Here is an 18,902-nt window from a genome sequence, read left to right on the forward strand (position 1 = left end):
TTTTAATGTTTTTACTTTCATTTCACCAAGGTTTGGGGAGAGAGAAGAGAGAAACCTATGTGTTTAATTCATCATCGTAAAACTGAATCCCGGCATTGCATTTTAGACAACTAATGTATCCTTGATTTTAACAAAGGAGAGAAAATTAGTACATTTGTCGATTTGGTGAAGATGAATGGATTCACTTCCATGGGTTTTAGTTTTATCAGTAAAATATACTGATATTTTACTAGGTCCCCAGCTGAGACTGATGATGGAGGGCCTGCAGGTAGAAGGCTTTGGAGAGGTTAGTTATCCCACTGAATAGGAAATTACAGCAATCAGAGAAACATGTTCTGAGCTTATTTGTGACCCCCAAATACATTGGAGTCCTAACCCCCAGTACTTCAGAATGTTCTATTTGGAGATAAGGTCTTTAAAGAGGTGACTAATGAGGCTATGAAGGTGGGCCCTAATCTAATATGGCTAGTATCCTTATATGAAGCGGAAATTTAGACACACAGATACCAGACACATGTAAGCGCAGCAGGACAAACATGAACAGTGAAGCAGCCATTTGCAAGCAAAGAGGGCTGAAACAGATCCTTCCTATTGCTCTTGAGAAAACCAATTTGCCAACAGACATCCATCTTCCAAGCACTATGAAAAAATAAATGTTCAAGTCACTGTGAATTTTGTTATGGCAGCTCTAGCAAACTAATACACATGGTCAGGTTGCTGGACAGTGTTGAGTTCCAATATTGGGTTTATGGTCATTTAAGTAGAGTTTTATTATTTATTTATTTAAAAGATTTTATTTATTCATTCATGAGAGACACAGGGGAGAAAGAGGGAGAGAGAGAGGCAGAGACACAGGCAGAGGGAGAAACAGGCTCCAAGCAATGAGTCTGATGTGGGAATCTATCCTGGGGCTCCAGGATCACACCCCGGGGCCAAAGGCAGGCACTTAACCGCTGAGCCACCCAGGGATCCCCTAAGCCACTTTCGACAATGCTTTCCATTATTTACCTAATTAAACGTTTCTGATGTCTCCCTATTACTTACAGAATAAAAGCCAGACTTCTTAAAGTGTCATACAAGAACTTTCATGTTCTGGTCCCTGCTTAAACCTTTAGCCTTATTGGGGATCCCTGGGTGGCGCAGCGGTTTGGCGCCTGCCTTTGGCCCAGGGCGCGATCCTGGAGACCCGGGATCGAATCCCACGTCAGGCTCCCGGTGCATGGAGCCTGCTTCTCCCTCTGCCTGTGTCTCTGCCTCTCTCTCTCTCACTGCGTGCCTATCATAAAAAAAAAAAAAAAAAACCTTTAGCCTTATTGTCTATCACTTCTCTTCCCCACTCACAAATACCCTATTATTGCAACTAATCTACTGGCAATTCCATGACTAATCATTAGACTGTTACTTTTGCCTTTACTTCCTGCCAAACTAAGAATTTGTTCAAAGACCACCTCTTCTGAAGTTTTTCCTGACTGTTCAGGCAAGGTTGACAAATGAAACTTTCCCTGAAAAAAAAAAAAAAAAAAAAAAAAAGAAACTTTCCCTGGACTCTTACTACACTTTATACTTGTATCCATTAAGTCCATCATCAAGCCGTATACTTATGCTATGTGATTTATCCAGTGAGACAGTAAATTCAAGCTTAATGATGAATAGCACCAGGATGAGTCATGATAGACAGTCTATAAATTTTTGCAGAGTTAACAACTGGATGACACACACTGTATTAGAAATGAGTGACTGGGCAGCCCCGGTGGCCCAGCGGTTTAGTGCCGCCTTCAGCCTGGGGTGTGATCCTGGAGACCTGGGATCAAGTCCCGCGTCAGGCTTCCTGCACGAAGCCTGCTTCTCCCTCTCTGCCTGTGTCTCTCTCTCTCTCGGTCATGAATAAATAAAATCTTAAAAAAAAAAAAAAGGACAAAAAGAGTGTTCATAATGTACAGGTTGGCACAGATATATCTTCTTACTATATAATTCTAATTAGCTGGGTAGCAATGGACTCTGTTGTTGATTAAAAAAAAGATTGTGACGGCTATAGTGTTAACAGTTGTAGAGCTTCAAGAAGTCAACTGTTTCAACATCACTGCTTTGGCCAAGAAGTGATTAAAACAAAGCTATAATCTTTTATTTATAGCAGCTAGTGTACTATATGAAAATGAATATGCTGTTTGTTAGCTGTGTGAACACATGTTGCTGAAATTTCTGAGCTTCAGCGTCTAACCTGCATAGTGGGGATAGCTATTTCACAAGATTGTTTAAAAACTTAAATGATTAACTATACATAAAAATACCTGTCTTATGAACTGCCTTCTGTGTCTTCAGACTGAAGATTTTAACATCTTTCCCCTTCTTTCTGAGGTTCAAGTTAACCACTACTTTTTCAAACTCCAGGGTCAAAGGAAGTTTTTGAGTTACATAGAGATCAAAGCAACATAGTTACGGTTTTAAGCAGGTCTGTCTCCTTTCAGTGTCAGCTGTCAACATTTCCAGATACAAAATAAAAGTCAGGGACAGTAAATTGCTCATATGAACCAGAGGCATTTCTGTAAGCTAGAAGAAGCATTCAACAAGTATTTTTACACCACGAATATGACATGTTAATAACAGAGTTCAGCTTGGCATTTAACTATCATGTGGCAAGGTACTTTTTAGGTGCAATGAATCAAAAAAAATTAATATGTGCACCACAGTCTACACATTCTAATGGGAGATATTTAAATGTGAATCATGGATCATTCATTAATGAAGAGAAGAGTCAATGCTGGCAAATGAGACTGGCACTCTCATCCATGGATCTTGCTGTTTTACAATCTTTCTGGAAAGCCACTGGCAATATGCATCAAGATCTTTTGTTAGTATTTAGCTCTAAATTCTACTTATCCATATAGACTCAATATATGTTCAAAAAGCATATACATATAAAAAGACTAAAAGAAAAAATGTATGAAAGACAATTATTTTATCTCGGGGTAATGGGATTGAATTATTTTTCTTCTATGTGTTTTGAAAAATGTTCTGCTTAATGTATACATAGTAGTTACAATTTCTAGATTATACAGAAATTGAAATCCAAGACACACTCGTTATTGGGGATGATTTTTGACAAGTTTCTTAAGTATTTCCTCACATGTAAAATAGCCCCAGGTGATAGGATTACTATTTTTGGTAAAAGCTGTAAAGTGCCTGACTGAAAAAGGTAATTTGAAAGAACAAACATCTTTGGGGTAGACTATAAGGTTCATTAATTACATTCCAGAAAGGTATTTTTAAAAACTTTTTTTATTTTTTTATTTTTAAAGATTTGTTTGAGGTGGCAGGAGGGGCAGAGGGAGAGAGAATCTTAAGCAGACCCTCTCTGCCCCCAGCAGGGAGCCCTAGGTCGGGCTGGATCTCAGGGGACACCAAGTCATCAGGGCTTAACCGACTGGGCCACCCAGGTACCCCAAAAAGAGGTTTTCAAAAATACAACTTCATGTAGCAGTTCTGATGAATATCTTTCACTTCACGTAAATGTCTACTTTTAGTAGCAATCCCAAAAGAAAATCCTATTTTTAGGAGTATGTTTAACTGAAAAAGCTCATTTTTTCCCACTTTCGTCTAGGCAATTGTTTTTTAAGGAAAGGTAAGCCTCCACCAAGTACCTCATACTTAAGCACAGTTTGTAGGGTTTTTTTTGAAACTTTCATCCAAAATACACTTTGTATCTTCTGTGGCCTAGGAAATACCTGTATCTTCCTGTTAGGGTAATGGGAAGGAAACACTACGCCAGAGGCTGGGTTATAGAGTTTGGAGCCCCATGCACCCCACATGCAGACCACACACTCATGTCCGCTGTTCACTAAGCCTGCTCCAAAAGCTCTCAAGTGAGCGCTCTTCAGAGGTTCCAGAATCGGGTCAGGAGGTGGGTGGCCGCCCTGTGAGTCCGTGGCTCCGGATCAGACCCACTTCTTGGTGACGTTGAGATGGTCGAGCTGGTCCGCCACGAACCTGTGCGGGGGGAACTTGGCCATTTTGGCCGCCTTGATGGCCTCGAAGGCCGCCGCCCTGCGCCCCGCCGCGTGGCCGTACTCCTGCTCCGCCGACAGGTAGGGCGTGCTCAGCCAGTACTGGTTCTCTGCCTCGATCTCCAGCCGGCGGATCATGTTCTGCTTCGCTTGGAAGGACACGGCCCGCGGCCGCCGGTGCTTCCCGATCCACTGCCTGCCGGGGATGCGATTGCGGAGGAGCAGAGCCGTCAGGAACATGGCACCTGCGGAGAGGGAGAGCCGCACACGGAATGGCCACGCGCTCGGCCACCCGCGAGAACGCACACCGCACCCCAAAAGAAGCGGGGAGCCCAAATAGGATCTACGGGGAAATAAGGGGGAACTCCCGAAACAACGAAATGTGCCAATCAACTCACCGACCGCATTCCCCAACACACCCACAGCCTCCACAAGCCAGCGGGCACGACCCCGGAAGTGCGCCCGCCCCCCCCGGAAGCGCCGTGCCCATGAGCGCGAGACTTCAGCTCTCGCGAGAGAGGAGTGTAGGACTCCGCCCAGCCAGAGACGCTTTCTGCGCGGGGATTCAAACCGAGGCGGGCGCGAGCCGAGCGGCGGGGTGTCTTTGCTTCTGGTGTGCTGACGAGCCGTCCTCAGCCATGGACCTGATCCGAAGCTTCCACGCGAAGCTGCGGTCTCTGGCCATCACACTAGACAGGGAGACGGCTCGGCTGCAGCGAGCGCTGGACGGGGAGGAGAGCGGTGAGTGAGGCGGGCAGGGTCGGGGGTCCGCAGCCGGGAGAGCGGCGGGGCAGCTCGGCCTCGCGGTGAAGATGCGCACACTCGCAGGAGGGTTATTCGTGCACAGTGCGGGGACTGCCTCGAAAGACTACGGAATGGGGATGGTACGCCTGTTAAAATGCAGGGTGTCTGGCGTTAGCGGAGTCCCGAGGTGACCGTTGCCGCTTTGTCATCATGTATTCTTACGCCCCCTCAAGTACGTTGTGGCTGTTTTGAGTTGTGTCCGAGCTCGTTTGCTTTCCTCAAATAATGAAACAGCGCTGTTCCTGTGCTGCGAGGAGGAACAGCATAGGCTAACAGTGTAAATTGACAGATTGAGCTCGTAATGCATACAATAGTTTATGCCCACGCGTATTGCTTTCATGTCAGTCACAGTCTCATGGGTATTTATCGATAAAAACACAGTATAATTAAAATGAAACAAAACGCAGTTATTTAACAGGGCTCTTTACATGCATCGTGACTGTCTCACCCAAATGATCCACAGTTGCAGGAGATGCCTGTATGCCCCAGCAAACCGTATTGCCGACACAAACACTAGTACTCAATACTGCTGCTTTCTTTTTCTTTTCTTTTCTTTTCTTTTCTTTTCTTTTCTTTTCTTTTCTTTTCTTTTCTTTTCTTTTCTTTTCTTTTCTTTTCTTTTCTTTTCTTTTCTTTTCTTTTCTTTTCTTTCTTTCTTTCATCTTTACACCCAAGGTGGGGCTCGAACTCACGACCCAGAGATCGAGAGTGGCATGCTTTTGCAACTGAGCCAGCCAAGCACCCCTGAATACTGCTCTTTAAAAAAATAAGTATAACAGGATTCTTAACCATTAATCTTTGTGTTAGGAATTTCTTAAGAAATTGTTTCAAGAGTAGTTCAGATTTTGAGATTATTTTATAAATGTCATAATTGTAATTTGCCTTAAAATATTGTGCCCTGTAGACAGACTCCTTTTACTTTAGTAAAATTATGAATAGTGTTCCAGCCATTTAAAAATGTTTATTCTTTTGACTGTAAAACAATATGTGAAACAATATGTAAAACAACAATGAGATGTGGAAAAGTAGAAAGAGGGAGATAAATATTTGCTATAACTCAATGATTCAAGGATACCGCTATTAATATTTTATTATTTTTTGTTTTCTCTCTCTCTCTCTTTTTTTTTTTTTTTTTTGGTGAGCTCCATTTCTAATGTGGGGCTTGAACTCATGACTGTGAGATCAAGAGTCACATACTCAAGGGACTGAGCCAGCGAGGTCCCTCTTTGGATTCTTGGTATATAGTTGAATTGCTTTCCACAAAGCTTGCACTAATTTACCTTCTTACCATATTAATTGTGTACACAAATTTTGCATTTTCTTCTGGTTTTATAAGAAAAAGTTGGAATAATTTTTCTATTTGTGGCCAATATGTGTTACAGAAAATATGGGATTGTGATAGAGAAAATGACCACCAAACAATTTCACCTTTTTATGATCACAGTGATGAATCATTAAATGGACTTTTTAAACTTCTTTACTGAGCTATAATTCACGTACTGTAAAATTCAGCATTTAAAGAATACAATCAGGGGCACCTGGGTGGCTCAGTGGGTTGAGTTGGTTTCAGCTCAGGTCATGATCTTGGGGTCATGGGATGGAGCCCCACATTGAGCACCAAGCTCAATAGGAAGTTTGCTGGTGATTTTCTTTCTCCCTTTCCCTTTGCCCCTTCTTCCCCTGTGCTCTTTCTCTCTAAAATAAATAAGTCATCGTTTTAAAAAAAAGATATAATTCAATGATTTTTGATATATTCACAGTCCTGCAACCATTATAGTAAGTTTAAACTTTCATCACCCTCAGAAGAGACCTTCGTGACTATTTATATCCACTCCCCATAATCCCATCTCCACCTACCACACTAGCCTTATGCAACCACTATTTGCTTTCTGTCTGTATAAATTTGCATATTCTGTATATTTCATACAAAAGGAACCATATAGGGGTGCCTGGGTGGCTCAGTCCGTTAAACGCCTGCCTTCAGTTCAGGTCACTATTTTCTCTGTCTTAGGATCAAGCTCCGAGTTGGGTTCCCTCCTCAGCAGGGAGTCTCGTTCTCTCTCCTTCTGCCCCTCCTCCCTGTTTGTTCTCTCTCTCTCTGAAATAAATAAATAAAATCTTAAAAAAAGGAACCATACAATTTGTAGGCTTTCGGGATTGACTTAGCATAATGTTGCAAGGTTCATTCATGTCATATGTATCAGTACCTCATTCCATTTTATTGCTGAATAATATTCCATTATATGGTTATGCCACATTGTGTTTCTTCATCAGGCTGATGGACATTTGGGTTGTTTCTACTTTTTAGCCATGTGACTATATGTAAAATTTGTGGGTGAATTTTTGAGTCAACTGACTGTTTTCAGTTCTTTGGTATGCACTTAGAAGTAGAATTGTTGGGTCATATGATAACCCTATATTTAACTTTTTGAAAAGCTGCCAAATTGTTTTCCATAGTGAGTGGGCCATTGTGCATTTTCTTTTTTTTTTTTTAATTTAAAAAAAATTTTTTTTAAATTTTATTTTATTTATGATAGTCACACACACACACACAGAGAGAGAGAGAGAGGCAGAGACATAGGCAGAGAGAGAAGCAGGCTCCATGCACCGGGAGCCCGACGTGGGATTCGATCCCGGGTCTCCAGGATCGCGCCCTGGGCCAAAGGCAGGCGCTAAACCGCTGCACCACCCAGGGATCCCCACTGTACATTTAATACCAGCAATGAATGAAGGTTGTGGTTTGTCCACATTCTTATCATTTATTATTTTCTGACTTTGATTATAATCATTCTAACGGGTGTGAAGAATCACTGTTGTGTTAACTTGCATTTCCCAAATGAAAAGTGGTCAACTTTTAACTGGTGAACAGAGATCCTCAAAGGAGGCATATTTTAGAAAGAGAAATACAATTATTTTTAAAACTTTTTACATGATAAATATTATACATATTACAACTGATTAATAAGAAAGACAACAATACACTGTGTTGAAGGATGTCTTTTCAATAAATGGTGCCAGGTCAGTTGGACACTCATATAGAAAATAGAATGGATCTTGATCCTTACCTCTTGCCATATAAAAACATCAATTCCAGATGGATTGTAGCTTTAAATGCAAAAGGCAAACAATTAAAGCACCCAGAAGAAAATGAAAGTGTTGTCATTGGCTAATATTTTAAAACTAGGAACCAGAAAGTGCTCACCTTAAAAACATTGCTAGGTAGGATTACATTTCCTCATAATCCTTCCCTTCTTCCCTTCTGATTTGAGCACTGATTATATAGGTGTGTTTCTTTCAAAGTACATTGAGCTTTATACTTATGACTTTTGTACTTTTCTGTATATATGTTGTAATTTCATAAATTTTAAAAGAAAGGCCTTAACACTTTTTTCCTGTAATTGACAAGAAATAAATTATGAATAAATATATACAGGGACTTTATAATTCTAAGAAACAATACTAAATCATATTTTCTATTTTTTTCCTTTTCCTTATTGCACTTTTTCCTTTCTCTATTCATATTGAAGACTGTGAAGATTATCCAATGAGAATTTTATATGACCTTCATTCAGAAGTCCAGACTCTAAAGGTATTGCTTCTACAATATTAATTTATCATCTTTGTATCATAATTTTAAAAATCTAAATAGACTTAGTCAAAAGATAAATTATAATGTACTTCTTTTCCTTATAAAAGGATGATGTCAGTATTCTTCTTGATCAAACAAGTTTGGAAAGTCAAGAAAGCATTGGTTTCATAAAGGCAACAAAAGTACTGATGAAAAAAAATTCAGTGGATATCATGAAAATAAGAGAGTTTTTCCAGAAGTATGGATATAATCCACGTGCCAAGAAAAATTCAGGTGTGAATAACTTGCATTTTATGGTATTTGTTGTAGTATTAAAGAAGGAAGGCAGCATGATTAAATATGACTACTCTAGGCTTGGCCATGGTTTCTGGTTCTGTCTCTGCCATTATGTGACTGTCATGTATAATCATTTATTCATCACTGTGCCTGGATGCTGTTTGGTGGTGTAAAACAAAGATAGTCCTTGGTTTTCTTTCCAAAATGCTAGATGACAGAAGAGTATAAGATAAATCTACATGATATTAGGTGACTAGTTTCTAGTCACCTCTGCCAATAAATAGGTGAGAGACTAATCTTAAACCTTGCTATTTCCTTTTTCTTGTTCTCAATTTTCTCTTCTGTAGAATGAGAAATTTTGGTCATTATAAACTGATAAAGGCCTTTTTAAGTTCTGTAGTTTTATTTATTTATTTATTTTTTAGTTCTATAGTTTTAATGAAGGTTAGTATAGCATGGTGATTTAGAATTTAGAGCCAAACTATCTAAATGCAAATCTCTTAATTCCACCGTTAACACAGCTAGTGCTGTATTATCTTTGACCACTTACTATTTATTAACCTTATACCTCAGTGTCCCATCTGTAAAGTGGAGATGTTTAATATCGACTTCTGAGGCTGTAGAAGGATTGAATGAGATAAAAATTTGTTTGCAACAGTACCTGGCATGTTAATCACCCAGTGTTAACTACTGTTGGGCCCATACCTATGATTTCAATATGCTTCATTGTCTTTGTTTCTGTTAAGAGAACGATCTTTGTACATAAGTAAACTATTAATTAACTTAACAAATATATATTGAGGATATGTGTAGAGGGTATAATAAACAAGACTGCATGGTACAGTGTAAAGAATTCAGTTTACTTTAGTGTGACCAGCTGTGGATTCAAGTACTGGCTCCCCCAGTTACTACATATGTGTGACCTTGGATAATTTCTCTGAATTGCTTTTTCCTCACTTTCAAAATGGGATTGATTATACCTTACTATGAGGCAGAGATAATGGTGATGATTTTGTTAATCTCATCAACAATAGCCTTGTGATAAATACAAGTTTAGAATAGGGTTTTGGTAGCCCTTATAACATTTCTCAGAATAACACAGTGCCAAAACAAAACTCAGTGAATTAGCAGCTCTTCCAAGGGCCAAAAGCCATGAAGCCAAAGTCTGTAACTTTTTTTTTAATGGTTCTTACTCCATATTTAACATGTCCTGGTTTATCATGCATCCAAAAATAGTACCCAATTCTAGTTCATTTCCTGTTTTCAGTCAAAACAAAGAAAACACTACCTTTAAAGAAAAAATATGCTCCTCTTCACTTCCTCCAATCTGTTGGATCTCTTAGCTGGCCCAGGAAATATACAGCCTAAATTTATCCCTTTCCTATTCCTTTGGATCCAGAAGATTTTGGCAGGGATCTATACCAATGTCTGATAGACTCCATTTTAACTATAGACCTTCCTTTAAAAGATGTGAGTGAACAGAAACAAAAACAGTCATTAACAGACTTACAAAAATACATTCCAGTTCATAACAAGAAAAGTACAAATACTTTCTTCTTAAAAAGAATGCAATAAACAAATTTTGGAGAAATTTTTTTCCCATTTCTTTCAATATGTGCAATTATTACAATTGATATTTCCAATTTGGCAACCAAATGGTATCTATTCAAGGTCATCTAAAACAGATCTTTGTATTATCTTCCTCTCTCCTTAAACAAATGGCAGCATTAGGAATCAAAGGATGTGGGTCCAAGTCTTGGCTCTTTATTTTATTTTTTCAAAGATTTTATTTATTTATTCATGAGAGACACAGAGAGAGGAGGTGGGGCAGAGACACAGGCAGATGGAGAAGCAGGCTCCATGCAGGGAGCTTGATGTGGGACTCGATCCCGGGACTCCAGGATCATGCCCTGGGCCGAAGGCAGGCGCTAAACCACTGAGCCACACAGGGATCCCAAGTCTTGGCTCTATAAATTTTATCAGCTGAGTATTTTCCAAAATGTTGTTTGGTATCTTTATTTATAAAAACGAGGGGAAAAAATATCCTGAGATATTTCATGCTTGAAACAGTTAATATGAAAATTAAATGGAATGAAACCTTCAAATGCCTGTTCCATGGGGGATTCTAAACACATTGTCTTTTCTCTTCATCTCACCCTCCATTTTCTCCTCCTTTCTGGTGCCCTTTCTAATACTGGTTCATTTTTCTTTTCCACTTCATGCTACACATTTTACATTTGTCCCTCAGCATTTTCTTACACCCATTCCATTCTCCATACCTTTTATCTCACTGAAACCCTGTCGTTTATTAAGATAATCTCTGCCCAGATTCTGGCCAGATCCGCTTCTTTCTGGTTATCGTCTATGACTTTCTCTTGTCTTACATGAAAAGCTAGTATTTCTCCTTCTTGGATTCTTTTTGGTATCATAGGTGCTATCTCAGACCTTTTAACTGCAATTTGGGTCCCACACCAAATTCATTAACCATTTATGTATGCAGGAAATGGAAAAAGATTGTGGGGAAAAGCATAGTTGTTAAATTATTTAGTCTGAAATGTTCAGTGTGGTTAAGCACCTGGGATCTGGAGCCAGATATAACCTATTCCAGGTTGAGAAACTTTATGTCTTTCTGTTACTCTCCTTTTATTTTCCTCAACCAGGCTCTTGATACTGGTGTTCCAGACTAAGGATAAAAACTTATCTTGGTGTACCAATCTTTTCATTTTAACTTATAGTCTTTTCATTTAACTTCTTTTAAATGAAAAATCTAAAATAATATTATACTTTGTGTTAAATCTAGAACACAGTTAATTCCACTCTGTAATGTCATAAAATGATAAAATGGTTCCACAATTAGGGAAGATAGGTAAATCACAGTATAACTGGAGAAGTAAGCATATTGGACTTTAATTTGCATTGATTTTTCATCTTTTAACATTTTAGTTTACTTCTTAAATATGTCATCAAAATGGAATATGGCTAGATGAGAGATACATGTCAGAAACTTCCTAAAGAGACAATTGAAACAAAACTTTAGAGACTAAGCAGGGAATCAGGACTTTTGCTGTCTTGGGACCTTTCAAACAGATCTATCTTTTACTGTTTGTATATATGTAGTACATGGGATTTTGTGGTTTGATGTTTGACCAAAATATGATGACCTCCTTGGTTCTTCCTCACAGTGGATGAACAAGAAATCATGGACTCTGAATCAGAGTCCACGAAGCATGAAAATTTTCAGATGACTGACGTGAAGGACAATCTGTCTGATCCTGCTATTCCGAGCACTTCTGGTTCTGAGAAGTCTCCACGGAGTCCGCAACTTTCTGATTTTGGACTTGAGCGGTACATGATATCCCAAGTTCCACCAAACCCTCCACAGGCAGTAAACAACCATGAGGAAGAGCCAAAAAATTTAACTCCATCTTCCAAACAGTCACTAGTTAAAGAACTAAAAACGCCAAAATGTGCTCTAAAGATGGATGATTTTGAGTGTGTAACTCCTAAATTAGAACACTTTGGTATTTCTGACTATACTGCGTGTTTAAATGAAGATTACACAATGGGACTTAAAAGTATGAAGGAGAATAAAAGGTAAGCCACTTTCATAAAAGGCACATTTTATCTAACTTTCTAAATCTTTTGTATGTATTGACTTTTCCTAGAAGAGATAATGATATTTCAGACAGTAACTTTCCTTCGAATGGTTTTCAGATACTTCACATTTCAAATTTCTTGAATCACCAATTCCGTGAGCAAAGTGTGAGCTCTTGAATTTCCAGTTAGATGCTATAGGAGTAATACAGACCTGAAAACAGATGGCATTTGGCGGGGTAGAGAAGGGGTAGAATCAGTAAGAACCTGTGAATGATTTTGCATGGAGATGTGGGAACAGAACAGTTGGGAGTCCAGGATTAAATCAAAGACTTCTATTTTTTTGCTGATCTCAGGCAAAAAATGAAGACAGGAATATCTGCAGCTTGGATTAAAGGTGGATGTGTTTCCAAGTTGATTTAGAGGACCCAGTAGAGGTGCTTGAGCGTGGGTATTTTAATATGAATCAGAAGCTCTGTGATCAGTTTTGTCCTGAACTAAAGAAATTGGGAGTGAATAGCGTGGAAGTAGTACTTAAAGAGCTACAACGAAAGGGAAAATACCCTGTATTAAAGCAGCCAAGCAATAGCTAAAAATAAATCCATATCTTTCAGAACTGTAATTATTAAAGAAGGAAAATAAACATTCAACTTAGTCAAGTAAAAACCCCACAGTTGTAGGGCAAAGAGAAGGGAATAAACACCAAAGATAAAATAAAATGTATTAGAAAATATTTTTAGAAGCTTAGAGTTGATAAATCTAAGAACTGGTTCTTACTTAAACATAAATGCAAATAACAAAATTAGGAATTAAGGGCTATATTTTTTCTTTTTTAAGTTATAGAAATATTACAGAGTATGTATGGGAAAATTTGCAAAGTTCAGATAAGTGAAAAATTTTTTAAAATAATACACAGCTATCAAAATGAACTTGAAGTCAGAAACCTGTATAGACCAAAGTCAGAGAAGAAAATGGAAAAAGCTATCAGAGAACTAAGTCCAAAAAGCTCAGAGCACAGAAAGGATTCTGGATGAATCCTTTCATAATTTCATAGAACATATATATTTCATATATAAAGTTATTTTTATGAGGAAGAGATATACATTCTATTGTGGGTCCCAGCACCTTCAGATTCATGAAACCTGTTTTAACATTTCCTCACTAGTAAAATATGTGTATAACCATTCCCATTCTGCTTACCACACAAAGTCAGTGTGGTATAATGGATAACGAAGTTATAAATTGCCTTAAGAATGAGATGCTATGAAAATAATTACCTTTAAAAAGAACTGTCATTATCAGAGGTCTACAAACTACTGCTACAGGCCAAATCCAGCCTGCTGCCTATTTTTGGTAAATAAAGTTTTATTGGAGTATAGACTTAAAAAAAGTTCTTCTGAAAGTAGAATAAGAAAACTGCTGCAGTTTAGTTTATGAGATTGACATACCCTTGATACAAATACTGACAAAGCATGCAAAAGGAAACTATAGCCAATCTAATTTATGAACATGTATGTACAATCCCAATTAAAAAAGCAGATTGAATTAACAGAATATTAAAAATACAGTGGACAACTTTCAAGTTAAGCTTATCCTCAGAATGCTAACATAGTTTAATACTTAGCCACTCATAAAATACATTATTTTAATGATTTAATAACAGGGTAATCTCAATAGATACCAATAAGGAATTTGATAAAATTTGACACTCATCCCTCATTTAAAAAGCTCGATCAAACTCTAAATTGAATACTTCATTAACATGATAAACTGGGTATATCACTTAATAATGAGCTATCTGTTATCATCACTTCATGTAATTATTGATACTCTGGCCGGTAAGTATGTCTAGGCCGTGTTTTGTATGTGGGCAACTCAAGAAACTCACATCTAGATCTTCAAGAAAGAGGCTGATAGAAGATAACCATTTAAAATAATATGCTTTCCTATATTTTATTAATAAATAATTTCTACACAAAGTAGAAAAAATCCATTCATGTTTGCAACAAAAAAGTAAAATACCAATATAAGTCATAGATAAAGGTCTTATATGATAAAAACCATAGAACATTTCTGAATTTCATGAAGGGGAAATTAGGGATTATTATGTTTTTCTTCATCCGAATTTATTGGATATTGCTAATAAGATGTTGAATCACAGCAAATTAATTTATAGATGTCATACATTTACAACAAAGCCTTGCTAGGATTTTTTTTAAGGTGGAGAAAGGGATATTTGATAAAATGATTCTAAAATTTATTTGGAAGAATAAAAATAGGAGTAGCTTGAAAAAGTAATGAAAAACAGTAATATGGGAATTTGACCTTCTTATATTGAAATATATAAAGCTATAATAAAAAAAACTGTAATAGAATAGACTTAAAACTGGATCCCAGGGACGCCTGGGTGGCTCCCTGGGTGGCTCCCTGGTTGGGTGCCTGCCTTCAGCATAGGGCGTGATCCTGGGGTCCTGGAATCGAGTACCGCATCGGGCTCCCTGCCTGGAGCTTGCTTCTTCCTCTGCCTGTATCTCTGCTTCTCTCTCTCTCTCTCTGTGTCTCTCATGAATAAATAAAATCTTTAAAAAAAAAAAAAAAACTGGAGCCCAGAAACCAACTCTAATTTATATAATTTATATATAAGAAGGTGTTTTTGAACTAAGAATGTTCAGTAAATTATGCTAGGACAATCGGTTAATTGAACCAACTTACAGTATTTGATGACACTCATCTTTATAACTGTATTTCAGATATCTGGGTAATTGGCTAGAATATTTTTAGTAACTAGATGATAGGATCAGTCTTTTTAGTCTAAAAAAATGGCAAGTTCTCTCTTTTTTTTTTTTTTTTTTCTAGATTTTATTTCACAGAGAGCGAGCACAAGCAGGAGGAGCAGCAGGCAGAGAGAGGGAGAAGCAGGCTCCCCAATGAGCAGGGAGCCCCATGTGGGGCTCAATCCCAGGACCCTGGGATCATAAACCTAGCCTAAGGCAGATGCTTAACTGATTGAGCTACCCATTTGCCCCCCAAAATGACAACTTCTTAACCTATATCTGTAAACTGGTTGCAAAATTCCACTTGATGGTTTTGAAGCCATGAGCTATATATAATTCCTGTATTTGAACTAATGAGTTAAACTTATGGTATACCCTTAAGTCAGAATGTCTTAACCCACTTCTGAGCCACACCTGTCAATACAAAGTGGTTCATAACCTTTTTTGAGTCATGGGTATATGTTAATTTAAAAAAAAAAAAAGAATAGTTCCATGGGACTTCTGTTCTGTAAAACAGAACTGAACATTTGTCCAGACTTGATGATATATAATATGTAGTAAAATTGAACTTTTTCACAGAGATTCAATATTAACTTTTATTTTTTAATCTTAAAATTTCTTTATGAATCACACCAGTGAAGAGGTGATAGGACCAGAACCAGTGACCAGTAATAATTTCTTTGCCACTCCTGGCATCATAATCCAGGATTTGAAAAAAAATGGTAAGTGTAACAATTACATTAACTTCTCAGCTATCCTTCTTCTAGATTATCTTTTTACAAAAATGATTCTGTCATCTTAGACATTCTTATAGCCCCTCAGCATCTTCTCAGTTCATAACATTGAGTTTATAAAGTACTATCCCGGGGATTCCTGGGTGGCTCAGCAGTTTAGTTCCTGCCTTTGGCCCAGGGCGTGATCCTGGAGTCCCGGGATCAAGTCCCACATCGGGCTCCCTTCATGGAGCCTGCTTCTCTCCCTCTGCCTGTGTCTCTGCCTCTCTCTCTGCATTGCTCATGAATAAATAAAATCTTTTTTTTTTTTAAGTGAGTTTCTGTTGTATTGTGGCTTGACCTTCTTCTTCCCCCGCAAAAGTTACCATTATTACAGTCTATACCTATGAAAATTTAGTCACTTGTTTGCCATTTTCTTTATTTACCATTGCTTTTTATATCTCACTCATTCCTTCTGGGTATAGTTTTGTTCTTGTTAAAGCACATCCTTCAGCACTTCTTTCAGAGATGGTATTTCTAGTCTGTGAGCAGTCATCTCTGCTTTTGTGTTTGAAGACATGTTTTTTTCTTTCTCTTTCATTCATTTTTGAGCAATAATTTAGCTGGATATAGACAATAGGTTGACAGCTGACTTCAGTATTTTATAAAGAAATTATGTCATTGTCATCTGGTATCCATTGCTGATGAACATAGTGCTGTGGATCTGATTTGCTTTCCTTTGTAGATCTTTGGTCTTTTCTTCCTGTAGTCAGTAAGATTTTTGTCATTATCTTTGATATTCTGCATTTCTCTAATTTTAAACTATTTTTTTAATTTAATTTTATTTTATTTTATTCTATTTTTATTTTTATTTTTTTAAGATTTGAGAGCGAGAGAATACGAGTGTGGCTGAGCAGGGATGGCCGCCCTGTGCCCCATGTCCCCCCTCCCCGCAGCCCCTGGGACTCACTCCCAGGACTCTGGGATCATGACCTGAGTGAAAGCAGACACTCAACCCACTGAGCCACGCAGGCATCCCTGTTTATTATTTTTATTTATTATGTTTAGAATTCGGTATGATTTTCAAACTAAGGACCCATGTCATCAATTTTGGAAAATACTCTGAGATTATCTCTTGAATAAAATTACGTCTTCTGTAATTCCTCAATTTTTTTTCTCCTGGAATTCCTTTAAGATATATTTTAGAATGTTGTTCTTCAGTCTTCTGGGTTTGTTAACTTCTCCTTCCTTTTCTCTATGCTACCTTGTGCTTGAGTTAGAACGTTCTTTCACTTTGCTATTTTTCTCTTACACTGAGTCTAAATTATTAATCTATTGAATTTTTACTTCAGTGACTACATTTTCTGTTTTATACATCTTTCTTTCAAATGTGACTGCTCCTTTTTTTTTCCCCTTCCATAATAATATTGTTCTCTTGGCTAATGATTTCTGTGCTTTCCTTTATCTCTTTGAATATTTGAAACATTTCTATCTGGAGACTGTTTAAGATGTTGATACTTTTGTTTATTGCTCTGATTTTCTTTCTTGGAGGTGCGTTTCCTTACAGGCTTTTAATTTTTAACTGTGAATCTCTCTTCAGATGACGCTGTTTTCTGTGGAAGTTCTGTAAGCCCTGGCTTGTCCTGTGTAGCTGTTCCATGCTCACCTCAACCAAGGCCTCACTGTTGGCCAGTTGCACCCAGGTTTTTAGGTGAACTGCTTGACTCGGGGTTCCTGTACATGTAGGGTGAACTCAGAACCCACAACTCTGGGCTGTGTGGAGTTGATATTCTGATTTTCAATTTTTTTTCTGAAGACTTTACCATTAGCCTAGCTGACTTCTCTTAGCCTCACTGACTTCATCCTGTTCCCCTGGAGCCAGCACCACGGGGCAGATGTTTTCCAGTTGCTGCTTCACAGACCTCACGGCTCTTCCAGGCTCTTGGCTTGATACACTGTGCTTCATTTCACTGCCTCCTTGGTTAAAGCCTGTGCTCATGCCTTCTGTCAGTGCTTGTTTTAGAATCCCAGGGGCTTGGGTATATACATGGACATTTCAGATTAAGTAGATGTTGGCATCTTAGTGTATTTGCTTCCCATCATTCTCTTCATTTATACATAAAGCTAAATCCCTACTCCATTATAATCTCCTTCCCTTCTTCCCCTAAAGTGATGATTATTCTAAAGAAGAACTGTATTGTTTGAAAATTTCATTTAAGTTGCAACATCAAAATTATATTTTGTCACTCGCTTTTTTCATTCAATCAGTGTGAGTCCAGTTCATCCATTTTAATTGTTAAGCATTGTATGAATTAGTCATTTTGTATTTATTTATTTGCTTATTAAGGAGTAATTGTTTTTTACTGTTATAGGCAGTGCTCTAATGAAACTGTTCCTTGTACACCAATGTTATATCTAGGAGTAGAGTTTCTAGATCAGAGGGGATACACATCTTCCCGTTTTCTAGAAAATGCTAACTTGCTACCTTAGAGCAGCTGTTCTGATTCTCACTCATTTTCCGGCACTTGATGATTTGTAGACTTCATAAAATTTTGCCAGTCTGATCATTTTTTTTAACGTTTACTTTTTTTTTTTTTTAAGGTTTATTCATTTGTTTTAGAGTGTGTGAGCAGGGGGTGGAGTTGAGGGAGAGAATCTTCAAGCAGACTCCCCTCCAAGCACAGAGCCTAATGCAGGGCTTGATCTCACAACCCTTAGATTATGATCTGAACTGAAACCAAGAGTCAGACACTTAACCAACTGAACCACTCAGGTGCCCCTCTTTGATTTTTTTTTTTTTTTTTTTTTTTAAGATCACTTTCATGACACTGTGTTAGAGGTATCAAATGTCTGATTCTGTTTCTGGGATCTCTTTCTAAAAGTTCTGATGGTCAGTTATGACTTTAGAATAAATCCTGATGTCTTAGAAGGCAGGTGACTTCTTGCCCTCTTCCTCCTTTTCCTTCTTCAGAAATTTCATTTTCTCCATAAAGATCATACAGATTTTAATATGTAGGTGTCTTCTTTGTTGTTGATGTAAAAAAAGAATTGTATGGTTTTTTTTTTTTTAAGATTTTAAAAATTTGAGAGAGTGAGAGCAAGTGCACAAGCGTGGGTGGGTAGGGTGGCAGCAGAGGCAGAGGGAGAAGCA

General features: G+C 37.9%; 2 protein-coding genes across 6 annotated transcripts in view; one reads left to right on the forward strand and one right to left on the reverse strand.

The window, feature by feature from the left end:
* Window positions 1-2,934: 2,934 nt before the first annotated feature.
* MRPL57 (mitochondrial ribosomal protein L57) lies at window positions 2,935-4,509 on the reverse strand. The gene is made up of 2 exons (XM_038573495.1): window positions 4,400-4,509; window positions 2,935-4,246 (listed from the first exon to the last, which is right to left on the reverse strand). The coding sequence occupies exon 2, from the start codon at window positions 4,239-4,241 to the stop codon at window positions 3,933-3,935; it is 309 nt and encodes a 102-aa protein (XP_038429423.1). The 5' UTR covers window positions 4,242-4,246; window positions 4,400-4,509; the 3' UTR covers window positions 2,935-3,932.
* Window positions 4,510-4,519: 10 nt separating this feature from the next.
* SKA3 (spindle and kinetochore associated complex subunit 3) overlaps window positions 4,520-18,902 on the forward strand; it is a 29,372-nt gene continuing 14,989 nt past the window's right edge. For 2 of the 5 annotated variants that reach the window (XM_038573491.1, XM_038573490.1), the window contains exons 1-6: window positions 4,523-4,742; window positions 8,333-8,394; window positions 8,502-8,667; window positions 11,853-12,264; window positions 15,675-15,760; window positions 17,352-17,462. In XM_038573491.1, coding sequence (XP_038429419.1) covers window positions 4,640-4,742; window positions 8,333-8,394; window positions 8,502-8,667; window positions 11,853-12,264; window positions 15,675-15,760; window positions 17,352-17,462 — 940 coding nt within the window. In that variant the 5' untranslated portion in view covers window positions 4,523-4,639. Of the gene's footprint in view, window positions 4,743-8,332; window positions 8,395-8,501; window positions 8,668-11,852; window positions 12,265-15,674; window positions 15,761-17,351; window positions 17,463-18,902 lie in introns of all 5 variants that reach the window. The other 3 variants (XM_038573493.1, XM_038573494.1, XM_038573492.1) reach the window with 3 other exon arrangements.

Source organism: Canis lupus, chromosome 25, assembly GCF_011100685.1.
Source record: "Canis lupus familiaris isolate Mischka breed German Shepherd chromosome 25, alternate assembly UU_Cfam_GSD_1.0, whole genome shotgun sequence".
Classification (NCBI taxonomy): Eukaryota; Metazoa; Chordata; class Mammalia; order Carnivora; family Canidae; genus Canis; species Canis lupus.